This window comes from Choloepus didactylus, chromosome 15 (genome assembly GCF_015220235.1).
Source record: "Choloepus didactylus isolate mChoDid1 chromosome 15, mChoDid1.pri, whole genome shotgun sequence".
Lineage (NCBI taxonomy): Eukaryota > Metazoa > Chordata > Mammalia > Pilosa > Megalonychidae > Choloepus > Choloepus didactylus.
The window spans coordinates 34,262,192-34,286,331 of NC_051321.1; the positions used below are offsets into that span (position 1 = coordinate 34,262,192).

A 24,140-nucleotide genomic window follows, 5' to 3' on the forward strand; every position below is an offset into this window, starting at 1 on the left:
CTTGGAATTAGAATGAGGTATTTGATTTGTGGAAGATTGTAGGACCTTGGGTTTTTTCCTTTATTCTCTTTTTCAAAAATTTATTAAAGTTGTTTTGCATGCAATATTTTGCAATATATTTTTAATATAACAAAAAATTAAGAGTTATTATCTCAGGGTAATGGGATGATTATCTTCAGGTAGTTCTGCATTTCTTTTCCTACAGTTCTGCATTTTAAAATTTTATAGAATGAATATGCAGTATAGAAACTTATAAACTTCTGTGAAAATTTTATTAAAGCAAAATATGTCACCTAACCATGATTATTCTCTCCTCCATGTTCCCATTGCATTTTTGTATTTCTATTATAGAACTTTTGCTTTAATGGTTTATGTACAGATCTCCTTACTCATATATTTATGTACCAAAACATGACCTGTAGATTGCAATGCTATTGGATGGGGGCGGGGGAAGGGGACTCCAGTCTGCCTACTACCTTTACAAAGCAGGAAAATAGGCTGTAGGCTACTTGGGAGCAGGCGTTATATCTCAGACACCCAATCCTTAGCACAGTGCTTTTAACATAAAAAGGGCTAAATAAATGTTAAAATAAATAGATGTACCCAAAGAAGAAGAGAAACGATATATATAACAATCGTCTTCTAACATTTAAAATTTGACTTTCTTCTGTTGTATGGTCTAAAATGATTGGGCTGGAGATAATCAATGATTCATTTATAAGAGCTCTACAGATCCCTTACATTATATCAAAGATTAACTTCTCCAGTCATTCAATCAGTCATTCAACAAACACTGACAACTTACTAAGTGTCGTATCTATTGTTACTTACTGGAAATACAAAGATAGATAACACACATTCTTTGCCTTCCAGATGCTCACTATACGGGTAAGGGGCACTTATAAACAAATACTGATAACACAATGTGTTAATTCAATAACAGAGATATGCACATAAAACAATTAAGCTGACCAAAATTGGAGTCTATAGGAGAAGCTTCCCAGAGAGTGTGGCCCCTGAGCTGAGTGTTAAAGGAGGAGCCTGAGTAAAGAGAATCATCAGGCAAGTATATCCCTGGCAAAGAGTACAGATTGAGTAGAGACAAAGGCAAGAAATAGCACAGTGTGGCCATGGAATTCAGTATTGCTGAAGCATGAAGCTGGGGCAGCGACTGGTGAGTGACGAGGCTGGAAAGGAGGGCAGGGAGCAGCAGGTCATGAGGGCACTGCTGGCTGTGCTACCAGCTTGGACTTATTCTGCAGGCAGTGGGGAGTTGCAGCAAGGTTTTAAGCAGGGGATGACACTACCAGAGACTATTTTAGTAGCACTGGAAAGGATGGATTTGAGACAAAAATTGGAAAGGGGAGAAACTTCTTGTTGTGAAGGCATTTGCACAAAATAGTAACAGATTTGTGTTTATATTTAATAATCATAGCTAAATTTTATTTAGTATTTATTACATGACAGGCAGTAATCATTATAATGCATTTTTGTCTTATTTAATATTTCAAACAACCGTAAGAGTAAATACTGTCACTATCCTCATTTTACAGCTAAAGAAAGAGACATAAACAGGTTGAGTAACTTGCCAAGGCCAGGATTCAACTTGGGCAGTCTGTACCAAAGCTCATGATCTTAATCAGCATCCTGTTTAATTTTTGTCTCTTGCATTAGACTGAACACTCCAGGCAGGTAGGGACCATCCTGGTGATGTTCTTTCCACTGTGCCTACACAACAGGTACACAATAACTTATAGTTAAGTAAAATCAATGAATAATCTAAGTATGAAAAATAGTGCCCTAAATTATGTATACATTCTAGAAATATTTTGGATGCAATATTTGGCAGACCCTGGTGACTAATAGGATTAAGGTGTGGGGTTAAGGGGGGAGAGGGAGGAGCCAAGTTTTTTAGCTTGGGAGATTGGCGGGATAGTCGTGCCACTAATGGGGTAGAGAACCCAGGAGGAGGAAGAGAACAGATTTGTTGTGATCAATGGAACCACAATAATTATTCTGTACTTAGGATTTGTCTCACTCAAGCATAGAAACATAGTAAAAGTTAGGTATTTAAAACCATTGATTCAATAAGGTGGTCACTGTGTTAGCCCTGGGAACACGAAGGTAAATACAATTCATTCTCTGCCCTAAAGGAACACAGTCTAGTGGGGGAAAATACTGTTTCCTTTTGTAAAGTTAGCATGCTAGCTGGAAAGACTATTTTCCTTTTCCCCACTTCTATAGACAAGCAATTCATAAGAAGTACAGAGAAAAATTCCAGATGGACAAGAGTGACCTTGTTTCAACCAGGTTCAAACCATGACCTGGGTTTGCATCTTGGTCTTGGAATGTACTAGCTGTGTGATGATCTTGGGCAGACCAAATAAACCTTTTGGATCTTAGGATTCTCACCTGTAATGCTGCAGAGTTGTTTTAAAGATCAGATAAGAGAATGTAATATGCATATTGGCAATATTGTAATTATAAAAGCTACATTTCTAACCTACAGAAATTGAGATGAATTGGCTTCGGGCAATCAGTCAGAGGTGAAAAGGCCAGCTTCGAACCCTGTGGGTCACAGGGGTCTGGGTATGGAGCATGAAATCAGACCTGAGTAGTAGGAAACAAAACAAGCTTTGGGGTCCTGCAGACCTAGTTCAAATCACTAATTTAGGCAATTATTAGACATGGAAAGTTGAGCAAGTCACTAATCAATTTGAGCTTTAGTTTCTCCATCTGTAAAATGGAGTTAATAATACCTACCCAGGAGGGTTGTTCTGAGTATATAAAGGCTTGGCGTGGTGCCTGGAACAGTTGTCACTCAATTAATGGGTAGCTGTTGTTCCTATTAATAACCTTGTTTTCCTCTCTTACCTCCTAAGGGGTTTGTTTGGGTGGTTAAGTTGCTGGAGGTGCAAGGAAGTGAGGGAAGTGGAAGGGCTATTACGACTTGCTTAAAAAAGTTATTTTTTAAGATAACAAAAAGTAATTCAATTCAGCTTTCCTCTCCTAGCCTATGGTGCAAACATGCCTTATAGAAAATGACCGCCATATAATATGTCTTGGAGCCTGAGAACACCCACCTTGACAACTATTCCCTGTATTTATTCTATCCTAAGTAGATCTGCAAGGTGCTGCTAATAAAGTTCTCTGAAGGCAAAGCTTCTCAAACTTTAATGCGCATACAAATCACCAGGGTCTTGTCAGAATGCAGATTTTCATTGAGTGGATTTAGAGACGGGCCTGAAATTCTTCATTTCTAATAAGCTCCCAGATGATGCCAATGATGTTGGTTCAAGGACCACACCTTGAGTAGGTAACAAGGCTTTGAAGAGACATAGAAATATCTTTGTCATACCAAACCCTTCACTGGCACGGTGTTCACTGTAATGGGATTTACCTTGGCCTGCTTTTCTTTAGTGATCTATTTAACTACAAGCTAATTGTTGACAGAACACTAACAAGACTTTTTCAGTCCAGATTTAGAAATTTTACAAGAAGGACTCATTTCAGATCAATACTGACTTTTTTTAACAGCCTGCTATGTGCAAGGCACTGTGCAAGGTGCTGGGGATACAAAGGTGAATAATACATAATTCCTGCTTTTAAGTTCTGTCCTTATTCTAACACTGTGCCCTTCTAGACTGTTAACTTCCAGAAGGCAGTCTTCTCTTCTTGTCTCCCCATTGCCTAACAGTATACAGAAGCTCAATAACTACCAAATGAATGAACGAATGAGTTCACAGGAGTTACATTAAAAATATCTTCCAGCAACACATGAAAATGAGATATCTTAACTGCACTCTATCTTAACTATCACATGTAAGATATTATTATTTCATGGCTTTTATGCCCAGATCCAAGACTCCTCTGTGGAAGACACACAAAACATAAAAATAATTCTAAGAGTGGATGGATGAATCTCAGAGTATGGTGGGAATGATGCAGGCAAGGACTGTGGCAGACAAACAGAAGAGAGTGAAACAGAATAGCCCAGATTGGGCTAAAATAGTTGTCATACACACATTTCCCTCCCCTTATCATGATATCAATGCAAAGTCCAGGCCTCTTCTCTCCCAAATGTGAGACTGAAAGTATCTTTTAGATCTTTTTCCTCCTTTTGAGGCCACGTTTTGATATTTAACACAGTTTTGTTTGTGTAAAAATACTGTGGCAGAAGGAAAACCCCAGATTTCTTCTTCTCTGTAGGAAAAGTCTTAAAGAGTACCTGTGATGATGAGGTAACAGAATTGAATTTGTGGCAAAGAAAGATATCAAAACTACAGATTCAAATGAGGGTTCTGCTAGCTACAAGCAGGCTACATTTGAGGCCTGATTCTCAAGTCAGGAGACTGAATTTTTTTGTTTTAAATAAATATGCCAACTCAAAAATAGTCATCATTCTGGAAGTTTCTACACTTATTCTAGGCATGTCACTGCTCTCAATTTCTGGAATTGCTTTCAGGGTCTATGAGAAAGTCTTCTGAATGCTCTCAAAGGTGATTCTGGAAGGTAGGTTTGATTTTCAAAAGCAACCAAGAGCTCTTCTGCATCAAATCCATTGAATTAAGGTCAAACTGTGAATGTCAAAAGAATCAACTCTAGAGTAACCAAGCTAGTTTTTCTTGAGTGAATTGCCCTCAGTCCCAGAAGACAGTTTCTGAAGACAAACCCCAGACATGTGGTTACCATGTTATAAACATGGCATCAAGCTTGAGGTTAAGGGGATGGGACAGGGAAGGAAAGAAACTCCACTCATTTGGAGATGCACTTTTTCTAGTGGTCTCCTCTCCCTAGAATATCTCCTCAGGTCCAGATTTACCTTACCTCACGGGACCACACCTCCCAGAAGTATAAGGACCCCAAGCCTTAGTCAACTTTTAAACCCAACCTGAGGACTTGATGTGTGTTGAATGAATGAATGACGGGAAGTTAAATTTGGGAGAAAATGTCTAAGCCGTCTGGGATTTACCCTATGTGATCCAAAGGATCTAAGACCCAGAGAGAGGTTCTGGAGACACAGATTCCTGCTCCAGGTTAAGGAAGACTTTGTCCAAATTTGGAGCTGTCCAGCAATAGAGTTAGTTTGGCCTGGAAATGATGAGTTTCCTGTTCCGAGAGGAGTTTAAAGCAAAGGCTGTTTGTTATGGGAAACTGTAGAGTTGCCTCCAGTAATGGGTGGGAAGCTGTGCAATGACCTCTAAGGGCTATCCCTGGAGTAGTGCGACCTGCACAACACCTGGCACTTGTTAGGTCCTGAAAAAATACTGGTGGAATGGAATGAATAAAGAATATGGTGCATCTGCAAGCCAAGTAGAGGGGAAGAGGTCCTGGCTCAGTCAGTGGTAAGGAATGTGGAAAGTGAGAGAAGACTAGCCAGCTGAGCCATGAGGTTGGGCCTGCCTTGAGTTTTTGGTACCACAGGAGTGAAGTTGCTTTGGGTATCTGAAGCCTCACATAGTTATGAAATGGTAAGACCACTGAAAGAGGTAGGAGTAGGGAGATGAGACAGACCACTGCTCACCCTTCTTAAACTCCTCCAGCACCGTGTCCAGCCGGGTATCATTGAAGACGCAGTGCAGGGGTCGGTTGTAGAAACGAGTGACGGTGAGGAGTGGCGTGCAGTCATCAGGGTCCACGAAGGCCAAATCCTTGACAAACAGAATGTCCACAATGTTGTGCCGCTGGTCGCCCTCGTATACCGGGATGCGAGTGTAGCCACTGCGCAGGATCTCGGAGACAGTGGCGAAATCCAGAACAGCATCAGAGCGCAGCATGAAGCAATCCCCGAGGGGGGTCAGCACCTCCTCCACCACCTTGGTACGCAGCTCCAGGGCGCCCTGAATGATGTTGAGCTCCTCCTTCACCAGGTCGTTGTAGGGGTCTGCGGCCCGCAGCGTCTCCAGCAACTTCTCTCGTGTGTAGAAGGTGCTGATCTCTTGGCGCAGCGCCCAGTCCAGCAGGCGGCTCAGCGGGTAGCACACGGGGAAGGCGGCCGCCATCAGAAGCCGGGTTAGGCACACGCTGTGCGAGGCGATGGCCAGCCCGTGCCGCGAACACACCGAGTAGGGGCAGATCTCGGAGCCCAGGAACACGGCGCCGGTGCACACGAGCGCCGGCAGCCACGGAAAGTGAATGCCCCCCTCACTGTACTCTTCCCCGCTGCCCCCGACGCCCGGCGGCAGCGAAGCGTATAGCCAGCCAGCCAGGGCCGCGTTGGCTCCGGCTTGGCCCAAGAGCAGGGTGCAGAGCAGATGGGTTCCCCTGCCGCGCACGGCCTGCACGCGGCGCGCCTGCTCCTGCTCCGCGGCGGAGCCGCTGTTCCTCAGCACCCGTAACTCCACCGGGTCCAGCGAGAGAAGGCTCAGGCGCAGGCCGCTGAACAAGGCAGACAGGGCGAGGAGCAGGAGGGCCCCGAGCGCCCGAAGCCACGCGGGGGGCAGCAGGACCTCGCCCGGGCCGTACAGCCGCGGCCGGACGCGCAGCAGGAAGCCGCCCGCAGCGCCGTGGTGGTGCCAAGCGCGCCCGTCCCAGGCGCACAGCGAGAAGAGCTTCCCGCCACCGCCCGCGCCGCCCCGCTCGGCTTCGCCCTTGCGCAGCTCGCGCACCCTCACCTGGACCAGGGCAGAGCCCGCCACGCCTCCGGGGCGCAGGGGCCCCAGGACCTCCACGTCCGATGCCCAGCCGCTTTGCTCGCGACAACGCTGAGGCCCCGGAGGGCGCGTGGGGACCACGCTGGGCGCCACGCCGCTCCCGCCCGGGGGCTCCTCGATAAACACGAGCCGCGGAGCCCAGTCTTCCGTGCCGTTCTCCCCCGGGGACAGGGTGGGTGCGGGTACACGCGCCGAGGGCGCAGCTGGCGCGGCGGGCCCCGGCTGGAAATAGACCCGCAGGAGGAAGCTGGTGCCTTCGGCCGCGCGCAGGGTGCCCCCCTCCAGAGACACGCGGCCTCCCGCGGTGTCCTCGGGCCGCAGTCCCAGCAGCCAGGCGGCGGCGGCAGGGGGTCGAGGGGACAAGGAGAAGAAGAGCAGAAGCACGGCGCCTCGGCTGCAGCAGTCCCGGGTCCTGACACCCACCGCGGCTGCCGCCGCCGCCATCCTGCACCCGGCGCGGCTGCACGTGATACTGCAGAAAGCAGAGCGAGCTGGATGGAGGAGGAGCCGGAGCCCAGCACCCGGCCCCAGGCAGGTCACCACGTGTACGGTTTCTGCGCGACTGAGCTGGAGGCGGTGGGAGCTCAGACCTTGTCTGGACAGGTGGTCCCCGAGAAAAGCTGGAGATGGACACGCGTCACCGCACGGAGCATAGCCCCGACAGGCTTCGCTGTATCTGAGCCGCAGCCTGAGGAGCGCTTGGCTTGAAGCACGGTCTCAGCCTCGAGCAGTAGGGCGCCCCTCAGTGAACTCCTACCCGGCAGTAATTCCCTTTAAACCCCACCGCTTCCCCACTGGCTGGGTAAATTTCCCAGCGTTTCGCCTCGGATAGGAATACGTTCTCTTGCCACTTGCCTTCTCCCCTTCTAGTGAAAAGAAATTCTGGAAATAAGTCTTGAATCTGTGAAAACTTTAAGAGTTTGGTCTCAACTTCAGCTGACCTTTCATGTTGTAAAAGTTTCCAGATTACTTAAATTCAATTCCTTATTAGTATTCGAATGTCCACCAATAAGAAACCGTTGAAACAAATTATACTACTGTGCTATGGAATACTATTTAGCAGGAAAAAACAATGGGGTGCATCCATGTGTATGTGACATGGAAACTCTCCAAAACAATAGTTAGTTGAAAAATAGCAAGGTGCAGAACAGTGTGTATAATATGCTACTTTTTGTGTTAAAAGTGTTTTTGTAAATGTATACACACATACACACAACACACACACACATATATACATACACAATTTAGAAGCCTGTAATAGTGGTTGTCTCTGGGAGCAGGACTAGAGTATGGCAGTTTGGGTTAAGAAAGAGACTGAAAAAAATAATTTTAGAGTCAAGGAGCTGCAAAGATAGTACAGAGAGGTCACTTGTACCCTTCACCCAGTTCTCCCCGATGGTTACATCTTAATTGTAGTACAAGAGCAAACCCAGGAAATTGACATTGATGTAACATGTGTATAGTTCTACATTATTTCATCACTTGTAGATTTGTATAACCACCACTTTAATCAAGATACAGAACTATTCCATCACTACAAAGATTTACTGAATTCCTTGTACTGTTTGAATTTACCATGGTTCTGTATTAGTTTATACTTATGTACTCATTTAAAATTTATACAGTAAAACTCAATTTTGGTGTACAGTTCTGTGAGTTTTTCCAACTGCATAATTTGTATAACTATCACAATCAAGAATCATTCCATCACCTGCCAAAATTCCTTCTTACTGCCCCATTATAGTTACAACCACCCCCCCCCCCACCCTCTGGGAATTACTGATCTGTTCTCCCTTACAATTTTGCTTTTTTCAGAATGTCATATAAATGGAATAACACAGTATGTGAACTTTTGGATCTGGCTTCCTTAACTTAGCATAATGCACTTGAGATCCATCCATGTTTCTGTGTGTGTCAATAGTTCACTCCTTTTTATGGCTGAGTGGTATTCCATTATATGGATATACCACAGTTTGTTTAGCTGTTCACCAAAGGACATTTGAGTTGTTCTCAGTTTTTGGCAGTTATGAATAAAGCAGCTATAAACATTCATGTGCAGGTTTTTGTGTAAACATAGTTTCCATTTCTCTTGGAATCCTTTCAGTTACAGCAGAGCTCTGGAAACCTAGTACTTTTCCAGAACCACATGTCCAGTAAAAGGAAAAGTAATCAATCTTCTAGATATCTTCACTCAGGATACATTAGCCCTTACTGACTCATGAAAAGTGTAGGGACCTTAAAACTGTCTTCATTTCACAGATGAGGAAATGGTCTGTATTTATTTTAAAAGAATATAAAAGTAATAATTTCACATAATACCTTTGGCACATCTGATTAATTTAAAAAATCATTGCTGTGTGTGAAGTCTTATTTTCCATGGAACTGTAAGACACCAAAGGTAATAGTTGAGAAGGCTTGTAAAGGCCCAGTACAATGGTCTCAGCTACAAGTTTACTTCTTTTCCACGCCCAACTCTTCTAACCCAGAGTGGAAAGAGCCCCTTCTAGTTTGGGACCAGGCAGGTCTCAGGAAGCTGCTGGTCACATTCCTACATAGGGTCTTTCACATTCTGTAGGGAAAGAGATGCAAATATGCCATTATTTCATACACACAATAGTTTGTGAAGTAGACAGAACATAGGTTCTGTCCACTATAAGCTGCCTCTCGCATGGGCTGCTTAAGAGACAGAAGGGAGGCTTAATCTTAAGAGAGAATATTGAGGCATTTGTTGGAAGTGTAGGAGAAAGAGAGAAGTGGAGTCAGGTATGTGATTGTCTCTCTTAAGTCTTGGCAAAAAAACTCTCACTTCTCTCCTGACAGATTTCTCTCCTCTCATAACCCAATGTTCTTGGCACAAAGGTACCTGTTATCTTCTGGACTCTCCTATATCTTTTAGGCCACTGGACTTGATCATCATTACAATACCACCTACAAGTTTTATCAAGCTTAAAAGTTTCAGAGGAATTTCATAATCATTATTTCATACATACAAAATGGCCCTGTGAAGTAGATATACCCATTTTACAGATCATGTTAAATGATTGGTAGAACTTCTTTGGACTCTGGGTTGATGCTCCCCTCACCCTGCAGAGTTGATCAACACCAAAATAAAGCCTTTCCAAAATATTAGATCAGATTATAATGTATTATATACTCATGAAAAAAATGTTTTTAATACATGTTTTTAAAATAAATTAAAATCACTTATAATCCTACCAATAAAAGATAAATGCTGTTAAAATTTTGGCATATCCTTTTTTCTTTTCTACATAGATAATTGAGAAATATTTACATATACACACACATACATGCTCTCCATATATCTATAATTTTATAATTGAGTATATATTATGCATAAAATTTTAGACTGCTTCTGTCACTTAACATTATATCAAGAACATTTTCTCAAAAGTAATTAAAATTCTTTCATAAACATAATTTCTAAGGATAATAACATTTCATAATTTGAATTATAGATATAATGTATCTGGAGAGAGAGAGAGAATTGTAAGAATGATCCTATTCCCAGTTCTATCAGCTCTATTATTAATCAGTATTAGGTTTAGGAAAGTTAATTCATTTTCCTGGGCCCACTTCCTCATCTGTGAAATGAAGGCAGTTTTAAGGTCCCTACACTTTTCATGAGTCAGTAAGGGCTAATGTATCCTGGGTGAAGATATCTAGAAGATTGATTACTTTTCCTTTTACTAGACCTGTGGTTCTGGAAAAGTACTAGGTTTCCAGAGCTCTGCTGTAACTGAAAGGATTCCTGGGGACAGGTTCAGGCAGTGTGATTCCAGTAAGGAAGAGCTGCCAAAAATAGCTCCCCAGAATTTGAATGTTCATTGTCTTACTACTTTATAAAATGGGTAAGGTCCTCCACTTCTCAGAGGCATTGCAGATTGCCTCCAATCTTATGACTATGCAATTTCAGTATGTACATATTAAAATGTTTGTGTTTATTTCTCTACAGTCAATTCATTCAATAAATATTTGTCAATCACAACAAAGTGCTAGGCCCTGTGCAAGATATTGGGCATTGATAGACACCATTCATAACATCATCGAGTGTAGATTCTACTGAGGACAATAGACATTAAACAAAAAATTGTATACTTATCTATTTAATTACTCCTATGAATGAGGAATTCAAAGTGCCATGAAAGTGTAAAACTTGTGGACCCCTCTAGAGTGGTGGGTCTGAAAAGACTACCTCCCCAAAATGAAATTAATGGGAGAATTTATACATTAGGAAGAACATGAAAAATATTATATTTTGTCTCTTCTATTCCTTTTAAATTGTAATAATATATTTTATTTAACCCAATGTCATAAAAATCTAATATATAAAGATACATATTTTATAAGCCAATATTTTTTTCTTTTTAAAAAACATCTTTATTGAGGTATAATTTGCATACCATAAGTCACTAGTTTTAAGTGTACAATTCAGTGAATTTTAGTAAATTTACAGAATTGTACAATCATCACTATAATCCAATTTTAGAACATTTCTATGACCTTCAAAAGAAACTTTGATTCATTTGTAGTCACAAATCTATGACCCTTATTTAAAGAAAAAATTTTAATTAGAGAAATTGTGGCTTCATGGAAAAATCATGTAAAAATACAGTGTTCCATATATTTCCTCCCCATTATTAACACTTTTCATTAATGTAGTTCCTTTGTTACATTTGTTGAAAGAATATTATAATTGTAGAATTCATTATAGCCCACAGTTACATTAGGGTGTATTTTTTCCAATATACCATCCTATTATTAGCACCTTACATTAATGTGGTACATTTGTTATAATTCAAAATCATTTCTTTTTGAACCTCACATGCCCCAACCCAATTCCTCATAATCTATTATCAACAAAATAAATCCCTTGGCTACCCAACTCTGTGATTTTACACACCATTGAATACCTAGTAGTGAATAAAAGAATAACTAATAAATGTCTGTTGAATGAGTGAATGAAGAATAATCTAGTTATCTGTAATGGCAGATTCATTTATTGAAATTCTGTCTCATTACTTCTCTCAGAGGATATAGCATTAAATAAATAATTACAATAGAATATTTTAGTGTACTAATTTAATTCAATCTGATCCTATACAATTCTCAGCTCTCAGATCAAAGGTCTTACCCACGAGTATTGATGGGAGACTTTCTTCTCTGACATCATCACTATGTGACCCATAAAGAGAGGAGAGGAGGGGAGAGAAAGGGAGGGGAGGGAAGGGGGGGGAAGAAAGAATATTTGAAAAAATAATGTCTGAAAACTTCACAAATTTGAGGTAAAACATTAATCTAAATAGCAAAGTAGCTCAAACAACTGCATATACAATAAACTCAAAGAGAACCACACCTCGACACATCATAATCAAACTGTTGAAAGCCAAAGACAGAGAATCTTTGATTCTTTGACAGTGAGATAACAGACTCATCATTTTCAAGAGATCTACAATATGATTAGCAGCTGATTCCTCATTAGAAGCCATGGAGGTCAGAAGGCAGTGGGTAATATATTCAAAGCACTGAAAAAAAGATTATCAACCAAGAATTCTATAGTCAATAAAACTATCCTTTAAAAATGAAGAAGGAATTAAAACATTTCCAGATGAATAAAAACTGAATTTGTTGCCAGCAGACCTGCCGTACCAGAAATACCAAAGGGAATCCTTCTGGCAAAAATTAAAGGACACTAGAGAACAATTCAAATCCACTTGAAAAAATGAAGAGCACTAGTAAAGCTAACTACATAGGTAAATATAAATGTTTGTAGTTCTTTTGATCTCCTGTGAGATTTTAAAGACAACCAAAAGAAGCAAAATTGCAAGTGTGCATTAAAGGGCAGGCAGTGTATCAATAAGTAATTTATATGACAATAATAGCAAAAATGAGGGGGTAGGAGATGCCAATTATCTTTTTAGGTACTGACTTTTTGGTGGCACTGGAGATTACAGTTAACATCTTAACTTATAACACTCTTGTTCATATTAATACCAATTTAATTTCAATAGTATAATCCAATATTTAAACCAATATATTGATTACAATATGAAATCAATATAAAATATAACGTGATATTTTTTACTTTTTTCATACTCAGTCTTTGAAATGTGGCTATTTGTTTTCTGTACTAGTTTTTAAACTATGACAATGTGTTAATAATATTCTTAATAACGGAATACACTGACATTTACTGAGTGCCTACTGAGTGTCAAGCACCCTAGTATGAGCCATGTATCTATTCTCCCTTTCAATCCGCACAATAGATGAGGAAACTGAGGCTCTGATTGGGTAACTGTGTGATGATGACATGGTTAATGAGTAATTGGATATACCGTCTGACCCCAGAGCCCACAATTTAAAAGTTAGCAAAGTGATAATATTAGGTAACACTTATGTAAGGCTGGCTATGTGTTAGGCATAAATTAACTCATCTAACTTTCATAAGAACCTTTGGAAATAGGTATTATTAGTAGTAGTATCATCATCATCATCATCATTATCATCCCCATTTTCGTGAGGAAACTAAACTACAGAGAGATTAAACAATTTGGTGACCAAGATTATTCAACCAGTGGAGAGGCCCTGCCACTACACTACACCCTTTGACACTACACTACTAGCTGTAACTACCTGTTGTGCTTTTTGTCTATATTCGTGCCTCATTTTACATAGTTGCACATATAATATTCCTACAATTGTAGTATCCTGTTTCTTTCATTGTGCACTATAATGTACTTTCCCTATCATTAAAATTATTTATAAGCATGTTTTCCTTTTCTTTTTTCCTTCCCTGCCCCCACCCTCAGTTGTTATTGCTGCTGTTTGTTTTACCACAGGCAGAGATGACTGAGCTAATCATCTTCCTCAGTTGATGGCTGATGGTATACTATCATCATGGGATATATAAATTCCCCCTACACCCCTCATCTTAATCCCCAGTTCCATTACTCTCCCCCTTTGGGTACCCACTTCAATATTTTTGATGTACATATGTCCTTAAATAGGTATGTATCCTTGTAAAATACATAGGATCAGTTTGTGTGTATGCTTTCTCTTTTATTGACATACGATTCACATACCATAGAATTTATGCTCTTAAAATGTATGATTCAGTGATTTTTAGTTTGTTCATGAAGTTGTGCAATCATTACCACTATCTAATTCCAGAACATTTTCATCAACCTCAAAAGAAGCACCATACCCATTAGTTGTCAATTTCCTGGCAACCACCAATCTACTTTTTGTCTGTGTATGTGTTTTGAATTTTCATAAAATGTGCTACAGAACTTGTTTCTTACATTTTCACTCAGCAATACGTTTGTAAGATCTATCCATGTTGCTCAATATATGCCCGGTTTGATATTTTTAATTGCTGCATGATATTCCAAAGCAATAGCCTTAACATTATTTTTATCCATTCTCTTAGAGATGGACACTTAGATTACCACTAGCGTTCCTCTACTACAAACAAAGCCACAGTGAAATCCTTGACTATATCCCTACTGGACCTGTGGGGGAAATCCTCTGAGACTGCTGGGTCAGTCACACATAAACTTAATTTCACTCAGAACTATCATATCACTCTCCACCAGTTGTGCCTAAGGGTTCCTGTTTTCCTACATCCTAGGTATTATCCACTTTCCAAATGTAGCCAATCTGATGGGTGTGAAATGCTATCTGGTTTAAATTTGAATGTCTCTCAGAAAGTAGATTGCAGGTGGGGGGCAGGGATAGGAAGGTAAGTTATTGCTTAATGGGGACAGACATTCTGTTTGGGGTGATGAAAACCTTTTGGTATTGGATAGTGGTGATAATAACAATATTGTGAATGTAATTAGTATCACATATAAAGTGGTTATAATGGGAAATTCTGTGTTGTATATATGTTACTGCAATAATTTTTTTTTAAATTGAATGTCTTTGATTCCTAGCAACATTGAGTATCTCTTCATATGTTTGTTAGCTTTTCAGTGTGTAATTGGGTACAACAGGGCTAAAGTTTTGGGCTGGCATTTAAAATACATCTGCCCTTTTACAGGGCTTTCCACATTTGGCAGTGCCTCTTATAGAGAAAACAAACTCATGCTTGAAGTCCTGGACTCAACTCAGAAGGAAGCAAGGAGATGGAGCTTTCTAGTACAACATGTATAGGACAGTCTGGACTTGTTAATACCCACAACGAATAATGAATTTTGTGTACAACATTTCTGAGATTCAGGTATTTCTATCAGTTAATAAGAGATGCTCCTGCCTAGAATTGGGAGGGTTTTTGTTTGTTTGTTTTGCCCAAAAGGACAAGAGGCTTTCTGGGGAATGATTAATCCCCAGCTTCTTGGCAGTCAGAAGGTCAGAGGTCAGTCCCACTTTGATCACTTGTGAGTCCGTTTACTGAACATGTGAATCAGGTAGTCCAGTGTGGGTACCAGAGTGGGTCACAGAGAGCTGGAAGCAGAGGTGATAACCTCCAGCCAAACAGAGGAAAATGCTGAAGATGTTTTCTTTATTTGGAGGAGATGGAAATATGGAAAGTTATTCATATATGATTGGCTTGAATAGTTTTCAAGATAATCTTATTCTCAGATGGACAGAGACGAGAAGTAAGCCTGAGCAGTGGTTCTCAAATTTTGTTGTGCATAACAATCACTCAGGGAGCTTTGTTGTTGTTGTTTTGTTTTAAACAGATTTCTGAAGAATACATTGGTAATAGTGGTTGCCTTTCTGAATCAAAATTCTAGAGTTGATGAACAGGATAGTAAATACTTTACCCTTTTGGCCTTTTAACTTTTGTACAACTAACAAATTTACTATTAAAAATAACTAATATTTAATTTTAAAATGCACATTCCTACCTCCATTTTGAGACCATAGGTCAGGAATAGGGCCCAAGAATCTGCATTCTAACAAGAACTTTTTTTTCTATTATTCTAATACAGGTGATTCTTGGCTCACCCTTTGAGAAATAATGATATCAAATAGTGGTTCTTAACCTGTTTTGTGTTCATGTACTTCACATGAAACGCTAATGAAAGCTATGGGTCTTTTCCTTGGAAAACTGCACATCTATTCAAGGACACAACAATGTGAATATATCGGGAATACAATTGCGGGACATTCATGGAACTCCAGGGCATCATGACCCCTGGTCCTCAGGCTAGTTATCTCTGATATAGAGGTTTTATTCACAGCATGGGACTTTTTTAAAGTGGGAGATATTTGGGGACTTGAGAGCAGTTTTAAATGTGTGTGTGTGTGTTTAAAAGAGCAGAGGCAAATTCTACTTTTGATGAGGGGGTTCCCTCTCTATATCTAGAACTAGTACCTAATTAATAAAGGAACAGTAGGTGGGTCCCTTAGCAATTCCCTTCTAGCTACATCCTGGAAATCATGTTAATGAAATTTGCAGAAGACCCTAAAGGACGGCATGCTGCAAACACCAGGAAAGCCAAAGACAATATACAAAACATTAGAAATATGGCAAAGAGAATGATGCTTAACTTGGAAAAACTTCAGACAAAGGAATCTGGGGAAAAGTAATTGGAAAGAAAAATTTTCATGGGGAGGGTAACACCTGGAAAATGTAATGACTGTAAGAGGCCCAAGAGTGATGCTAAATGTCAAATTAGATACACGCCTGCTGTATAATGTGAGAAAAATATGACACTGGCTTCTTGTCACAAAGCAGACAGATAATGATTCTTTCTGTTTGGCCCTAGTGAGAAAGCACCTGGGATCCTGTTTTTAGTTTTGGACACTTCATTAGTGGAAAATTGTTAATAAGCATCTGGGAATTTGGAGGCAAGGAACAAGAACAATTAAAAGCACTTATTTAACATGACTCAACCATTCAAACCAATGACACAGAGTGAAAGAGGAATAAAAGATCTCTGTTTTAAGATTGTGTTGCTGAGAAATCAAAGGGATACTTACCCATCTGTGAAAGTCTCTTCATTGCAATTTCTGCATAGAACCACTGATATTTGGAGGTGGGAGGGACTTTGGAGATGAATTTTGATGACCTTTAAGTTTATGAGCAGTGCTAAAATTTTGTTATCTGGGCAGGCTGCTCTTGAGCTAATGCATTCCACAGAGACTTAGAAAGGGTCATCTTAAAACATTAAGCTGAACAAAGAGCGAAACCCATTAAACTATGGACTTCACTTACTAATATTATATTGAAACATCAATGCAATTGTGACAAATGTACCACACCAATGCAAGATGCTAATAGAGGGGCAGGAGAGAGGGAGAACGCTGTACTTTCTGCTCAATATTTCTGTAAGCCTAAAATCGCTCTAAAAAATACAGTCTATTTTTTTAAAGTTAAAAAAAAAAAACCAAAAAACCCCCAAAACCCATAAAACTGATAATATCATTCCCATGCTTACAACTCTCCAGGGGTTCCCCACTGCACTTAGAATAAATCCAGTCTTTTAACAGGACCCACATGGTTCTGCTGAATCTGTTTTTTGCCTAAATCTTAGCTTCAACTTCTAATATTCTCTCCATGAAATTTCCAAGCTCATTGGCCTCTTGCCATTTCTAGCATTCTTAAGCTTTCCAATCCTCAGTGTCTTTGTATTTGTTGTTTATTCCTCCAGCTCCTTGCATTGCTGATTCCTGCTTATCTTTCTTCCTTTCATGATCATCTCATCTAAAGTCTCCAACCCCACTCCATTAACTTGTTCATAGTGCTATCACAATCTGTAGTTATTTTTATTTACTTACTTATTATCTTTTTCCCCTAGAAGATGTTAAGTCCAGGAGAGCAAGGACATTTTCTATCTCACTCATTCCTATATTGCCAGTGCCCAGGACTCAGTAACAGCTAACATATATTGAATTCTTAATATGTTCCTGACTCTGTGCAATGTTTTACATGTATTAACTCATTTAATCTTCAGACCAACCCTATGAAATAGGACTCTTATTATCCCCACCTTACAGATGGGAAAACTGAAGCACAAATTGTAAGTTAAGTATAAGCCCAAGGTTACACAGTAAGTAAGTGTTAGAGCCAGGATTTGAATCTTGGCAATGTGACTTACCCAGGGTCTGAGAAGATAATGGAAGAGCCAAAGATAGCATCTAGGGCTTCTGCAACCTGGTGCTTATCCTGTCTGCAAAACAGGGCAATGAATTAATTTCTTGGATAGTTCTGTACTGTTATCTTCCCCCCAAGAGAAATTCTAGTAAATAAGGATTTGCCTTCGTATTTGAGAATGTGTGATTTTGAGTCATTCCTTTTGGGAATAGTGAGGAAAAGAGCCAGTTTGGGGGTGGTGGTGGGTAAGAACAAAAACAGGAGGTAAAACATATGGCAGAACAAGATTTGAACTTTTTGCAATGCAGTCTTAGGAGAGGCAAAGGAAGCTAAGAGGAAGTAAAGCAAGGACTTATTTTCTGGTCTGTTAGGAGGCAGGGAATTGGGTGATGTAAGAGGAGTTGAGGACATGTGCCCTAGTATAAACTTGGTATGAGCCAAAACAAGGCCTAAACCCTGTATTTTAGAGGTCAGATTGAGAAATACCTGTTCAGCTAGGCCAAATAGACTAAATAAAGTATATCCAAAGCCTCTCTTTTTTAAGCATAAGTGACACTGTCTTCATGAACATGTGGTACCAAAGATGTGGGAGTCAGTGCCAACCTTCCTTGTGTTTTAAAATTAGAAAGCCATTTTTGTATGGCGGAGCCAACAGGGAAAACATCTTAGTTTGCAGATTATCTGCAACCAAGCAAAACAAATTTGCAATCATCTTCTCAAAACTGGAGAGGGGAATAACCTGAAAGTTTATAGCAAGCAAAGAATGATAAATTGAAATTATTTGGACACACCACTGCTATTCATTTAGGTGAATGCTAACATTAACTGCCTTTACTATTTTATTAGCGGGAGTGAAAGATTTTTTTGGTTCACTCATGATGACTTGGCTTCTTCAGCCCTATTTTCTCTGATTCCAGTCTTGTTTTGTGCCTCTTCTCTGTTCTTCAGAATGCAGAGAAGGAGATTTCTAAAAGATAAATCTGATTTTATTGATACCCTGTTTAAAACCTTCCAATGGCTGTTTACTGATCTTAGGATGAAGTACAACTCCCTCAATATGGCTATCAAAGTCCTTCATGAATTGCCTTCTCCAGCCTTTTCCTTCATCACTCTGCTCTTCTTGGTGGTAACTGGCAGAGCTGGGATTTGAACACACACAGCCTACCTTCAGAGTATTCCTAACTACTTCACTGCAATGTCTCAGTGTTCAGCCATATTGAATCTCTGTTTCTCCCATGAGGCATACTTTCTCTTGTCTTCAGGCTTTGCTACCCTGCTATTGCCTCTGTCTGGAATATTCTCTGACCACTCCCTTGGCTTGGAAAACCCATCTCTATTTATCCTTCAGGTCTCAGCTTAGTTTCTCCAAGTCTGGGTCAGAAACCCCTGCCATATGTTCTTATAGATCCTTGTTCTTTCTCACAATTTATACTTATCCATCATACTATAATTTGTAGTTTTCTTATCTACCTCCTTGACAAGAATTCGGATTCTGTGATTTGAGAGACAGTGATTATCTTATTCATCATTATAGCCCCAGTTTTTATGACATAGTAGGTATAGGGAATATATTCCTTGGATAAACGAATAGAAGATCTTAAATTTCTTAATGGGGTATTCTCTATTCTGGAAGTTGGGGTTTGAGCAGGGGATACTATAATTGTTTTCCTGTTTGGATCTTTTGTGGGGGGATTCAAAGCACAATCTAGAAAGAACTTAATAGCAGTGGAGAAACTCAGGGGAGTAGAGAAGGAGAGAGAGGGAGGAAGGGGGAGGGGGAACGGGAGGGGGAGAGAGAGAAGAAAGAAGAGCGAGAGAGAGACGGGAGAAGACAGAGAAGAGAGAGCTGAGCTGAGACGGGTGGAGTTCGATGCTGCTATAGGGTTCCCGCCTCAATCGGCCCTTCTTCGCTGGTGTGTCAGTATTTTGGCAGAGTGGGAGCCAAGACTGCGAGATCGGCGTGTTCGGCCATACGGTCCCCAGGGGGCGTCCGTGAGCCCCGGGAAAGCAGCTCTCTCTTGGCCGGGTACAGGCGGGTCGAGGAGCCTCATCACCGCCGAGGCCTCCTTGCCCCCTCCGCGACGGTAGAGTTCGGGAGCCTCTCAGCAGTCGCCGAAAGTTCAGGAACTTCTCAGAGGTCGTCGAACTCTCAACCATGTGTTTCGCTTCTGCCCTTGATTTTCCGTGGGGCCCAGAACACCGGACTTGAACCGGTGGAACAAGCGTTCGCTTGATAGGAGCAAGCGGCCAGTGAGGCGCCTGAGCGAAAAATCTCGGCAAGCGTAGAGGAAAAGCCCCAGCGAGTGGAGAAGAGCTGGCCCGAGTGGCCGGAAGTCGTGGGAGCAGCGATCCCAGGCCAAGTTGGGCTTGCGCACTCTGAGGAGCGGAGGGCGGGTGATATAAGAAGACCCGCGTCGCGACGGGCCGGCGAGCTCTACTTCCGAAAGAGATGGGCCTGGTTTCTCCGTCCACAGTGGGGAAGGGCCCCCGCGTGGGTAGACAGATGCTGACGACAGCGCGGAGCCCCGACGCCCGGCACCGGCTGAGGACGGTGGGCTGGGGGTCCACGAACGGCAGTGGCGCCTCAGAAAATAGGTGAGCACCACCCTCTTTGAGGACTCCTGTAGGGACTGGTTGGGAGGGGTTATCCCAAGAAAATATGGCCTTCCTGCTCAGGAAAGGCTGTGAAGGTATCAGATTTATGCTCAGCATTCAGTTAAGGCCACAGGAAATACTTGATGTATTGGGACTTTTGATTCCTGCGAACTGGTGACCCTTTATGGAATGGAGGAAAACATTAGTGGGGCAGGACTCAACCGAAGAACCTTGTTTAAAAAATATTCATATAAAATCATCATAGAAATCACCGCAGCACTGGCAGTGAATCTTGAAGTGTATTTGCTTAGCCTGATGCCAGATATTTAGATATATTTGTTTCTTGTTTGCCCTCTTTCCAGTCCTCCACTTCTTCCCCGCCTCTCTGCAGCTCTTTTCCACTTCCCTCTCCAAACAAAAGTAACAAAATAGTTACCTTTTCTATTTGTTCATATAAACAAGCTTTGTCAGAACTTATATTTAAAAATAAAAAGCTTGATTTTGTACATTAACCCATCCTATGAATTAGTGCATAGATTTGTAAATCTGTGTCACATCCTCCTTCCTTCATTGAACCAAGGGGCTTCTTAACCCAGGAATTCTGGGGGGATATGAAGAAAGTCACATCTTTGTTTTCTTCAACGTCAAAATACATTTTGGCATTCTCATCAATTTGAAAGCAAACACAAATCACAGTGGTATTAGCAATACTTGTGACTATGTAACCAAGAGAAATTTCAGTAATATCTTTGTCACCAGAGAAATTGTAAGTACTGTCATATTATGTTAATGATGGATGCAGACACTTAGAAATATTTTAATTTTCACTGACTGATGTGAAATTAGGACCTTTTTGACCAGCCACTAGATTTTTTACTTAATGTATTAACATAGAAGCATAGTTATTATATCACTAATTTAAAACATTACTTTTATATCTGTAGTTCAGTATAATTGGTTTCCTTTGCATACTCCTCGTCGTCCATTCCTAAACTTACTGTGGTGCATAAATGGACAATTCAGAATATTGGTGCTGGTTTTGAGAAAAGGAATGACTCCAATCATTGGGCCACAAATCCTTTTCTGTTTTAGGTGCTTTCCAGTTTGCTTTCTTTCTCCTTCCTCCCTCCCTCCCTCCCTTCCTTCCTTTCATTTATTTTTTATTTTTTTTTATTTTTTATTGAGAATGTTTGCATACCATACGACTATCCAAAGATCCAAAGTGTACAATCAGTTGCCCATGGTACCATTATGCAGCTGTGCATGCATCATCACAATTAATTGTTTTTCAAGTTTTAGAACATTTTCATCACTCCAGAAAAGAAATAAAGACAAAAAAAGGAAACTCAAATCCTCCCATACCCATTACCACTCCCCCTCCATTACTGATTCATAGTTTTGGTACTGTACATTTGTTACTGTTGATGAAAGAATGTTAAAATACTACGAACTGTAGTATATAGTTTGCAATAGGTATATATATTTCTTTCCTGTATGCCCCTCTATTATTAACTTATAGTTATAGTGTCTTACGTTTGTTCTAGTTCATGAAAGAGATTCCTAATATTTGTGCAGTTAATCATGGACATTGTCCACCACAAGATTCACTGTTTTATACATTCTCCTCTTTTAATCTCCAACTACCCTTCTGGTGACGTATGTGACTCTGAGCTTACCCTTTCCACCAGCTTCACACACCATTCAGCACTGTTAGTTATTCTCACAATGTGCTACCATCACCTCTGTCCATTTCCAAACGTTTAAGTTCACTCTAGTTGAACATTCTGCTCATAATAAGCAAATGCACTCCATTCTTTAGCCGTGTTCTATATCCTAGTTTTCTATTTTGCTAATGCTGCTGGAATGCAAAACACCAGAAATGGATTGGCTTTTATAAAAGGGGGTTTATTTGGTTACACAGTTACAGTCTTAAGGCCATAAAGTGTCCAAGGTAAACCATCAGCAATGAAGTACCTTCACTGGAAGATGACGTCCGGAAAACCTCTGTTAGCTGGTCAGTGTCTGCTCCAAGTTCTGGTTTCAAAATGGCTTTCTCCCAGGATGTTCCTCTCTAGGCTTTGGCTCCTCAAAAATGTCACTCTTAGTTGCTCTTGGGGCATTTGTCCTCTCCTAGCTTCTCTGAAGTTAAAGTCTGCTTTCAATGGCTGTCTTCAAACTGTCTCTCATCTGCAGCTGTTCTCTCGTCTTCTGTGCATTCTTCAAAGTGTCCTTCTTGGCTGTAGCTCCTCTTCAAAATGTCACTCTCAGCTGCACTGAGTTCTTTCTGTTTGCCAGCTCCTTTATATGGCTCCAGTGATTTAATTTAGATCCACCCTGAATGGGTGGGGTAACACCTCCATGGAAATTATCCAATCAGAGTCATCACCCACAGTTGGGTGGGGCGCATCTCCATGGAAGCACTCAAAGAAGTACAATCTAATCAACACTGATAGGTCTGTCCACACAAGATTACATCAAAGATAATGGCATTTTGGGGGACATAATACATTCAAACCAGCACACCTAGTAACATTTTTCATGTCTATGAGTTTACTTATTACAATTAGTTCATATCAGTGAGACCCTACAATATTTGTCCTTATGTGTCTGTCTTATTTCACTCAATATAGTGCCCTCAAGGTTTCTTCATCAACCCATTTTTTTTAAAGAGGGTTTTGTTCACACACCATACATTCCATCCTAAGTAAACAATCGTTGGTTCCTTGTATAGTCACATATTTATGTGTTCAACACCATCATCACTATCTATATAAGGACATCTCCATTTCTTCCACAAAGAAAGAATAAGGGTCAAAGAAGGTAGAGAGACAAAAGAAAAAGAAAAAAGAGAGAGAAAGAAAAAAAAACATGACAGCTAGAAAGCAACAAAAGGAAAGATAGCATTAAACTAAAGTAGAATAAAGAGTTAGACAACATCACCAATGCCAGGAGTCCAATAACCTTTCCCTATGTTGCCCCGCCCCGTATGCATTTAGCTTTGGCATATTGCCTTTGTTATATTAAAGGAAGCATAATACAATGATTCTGTTAATTATAGTCTCTAGTTTGCATTGATTGTCTTCCCCCACCATTCCCATCCTATTTTTAACATCTTGCAATGTTGACATTCATTTGTTCTACCTTATGTAAAAACATATTTGTACCCTTTATTACAATCGTTGAGCACCCTAGGTTTCACTGAGTAATACAGTCCCAGTCTTTATCTTTCCTCTTTCATTCTGGTGTCCCATATGGTCCCAACCTTCCACTTTCAACCATATCACAGTCATCTTCGTTTGGTGTACTTAATTGCTGTGCTACTATCTCCCAAAATTGTTTTCCAAACCTCTCACTCCTGTCTTTTGCTTTCTGTCTGCAGTGCATCCTTCAGTGTTTCCTGTAGAGGAGGTATCTTGTTCACAAACTCTGTCATTGTCTGTCTGTCAGAGACTATTTTAAGCTCTCCCTCATATTTGAAGGACAGTTTTGCCGGATATAGGATTCTTGGTTGGTGGTTTTTCTCTTTCAGTATCTTAAATATATCACCCCACTTCTTCTTGCCTCCATGGTTTCTATTGAGAAATCCACACATAGTCTTATCAAGCTTCCTTTGTATGTGATGGATCACTTTTTTCTTCCTGCTTTCAGGATTCTCTCTTTATCTTTGATGTTTGATAATCTGATTATTAAGTGTCTTCACATAGGGCTATTCAGTTTTATTCTATTTGGGGTATGCTGTGCTTCTTGGATCCATAATTTTATGTCTCATAAGAGATGGGAAATTTTCCTCTATTATTGCTTCTGTCCCTTTTCCCTTCTCTTCTGCTTCT

General features: G+C 40.6%; 1 protein-coding gene across 3 annotated transcripts in view; it reads right to left on the reverse strand.

The window, feature by feature from the left end:
* Positions 1–7,360, reverse strand: part of CNNM1 (cyclin and CBS domain divalent metal cation transport mediator 1) — a 64,523-nt gene extending 57,163 nt beyond the window's left edge. For 2 of the 3 annotated variants that reach the window (XM_037805153.1, XM_037805155.1), the window contains exon 1: positions 5,525–7,360. In XM_037805153.1, coding sequence (XP_037661081.1) covers positions 5,525–7,097 — 1,573 coding nt within the window. In that variant the 5' untranslated portion in view covers positions 7,098–7,360. The remainder of the gene's footprint in view (positions 1–5,524) is intronic. The other variant, XM_037805154.1, reaches the window with a different exon arrangement.
* Positions 7,361–24,140: the final 16,780 nt, after the last annotated feature.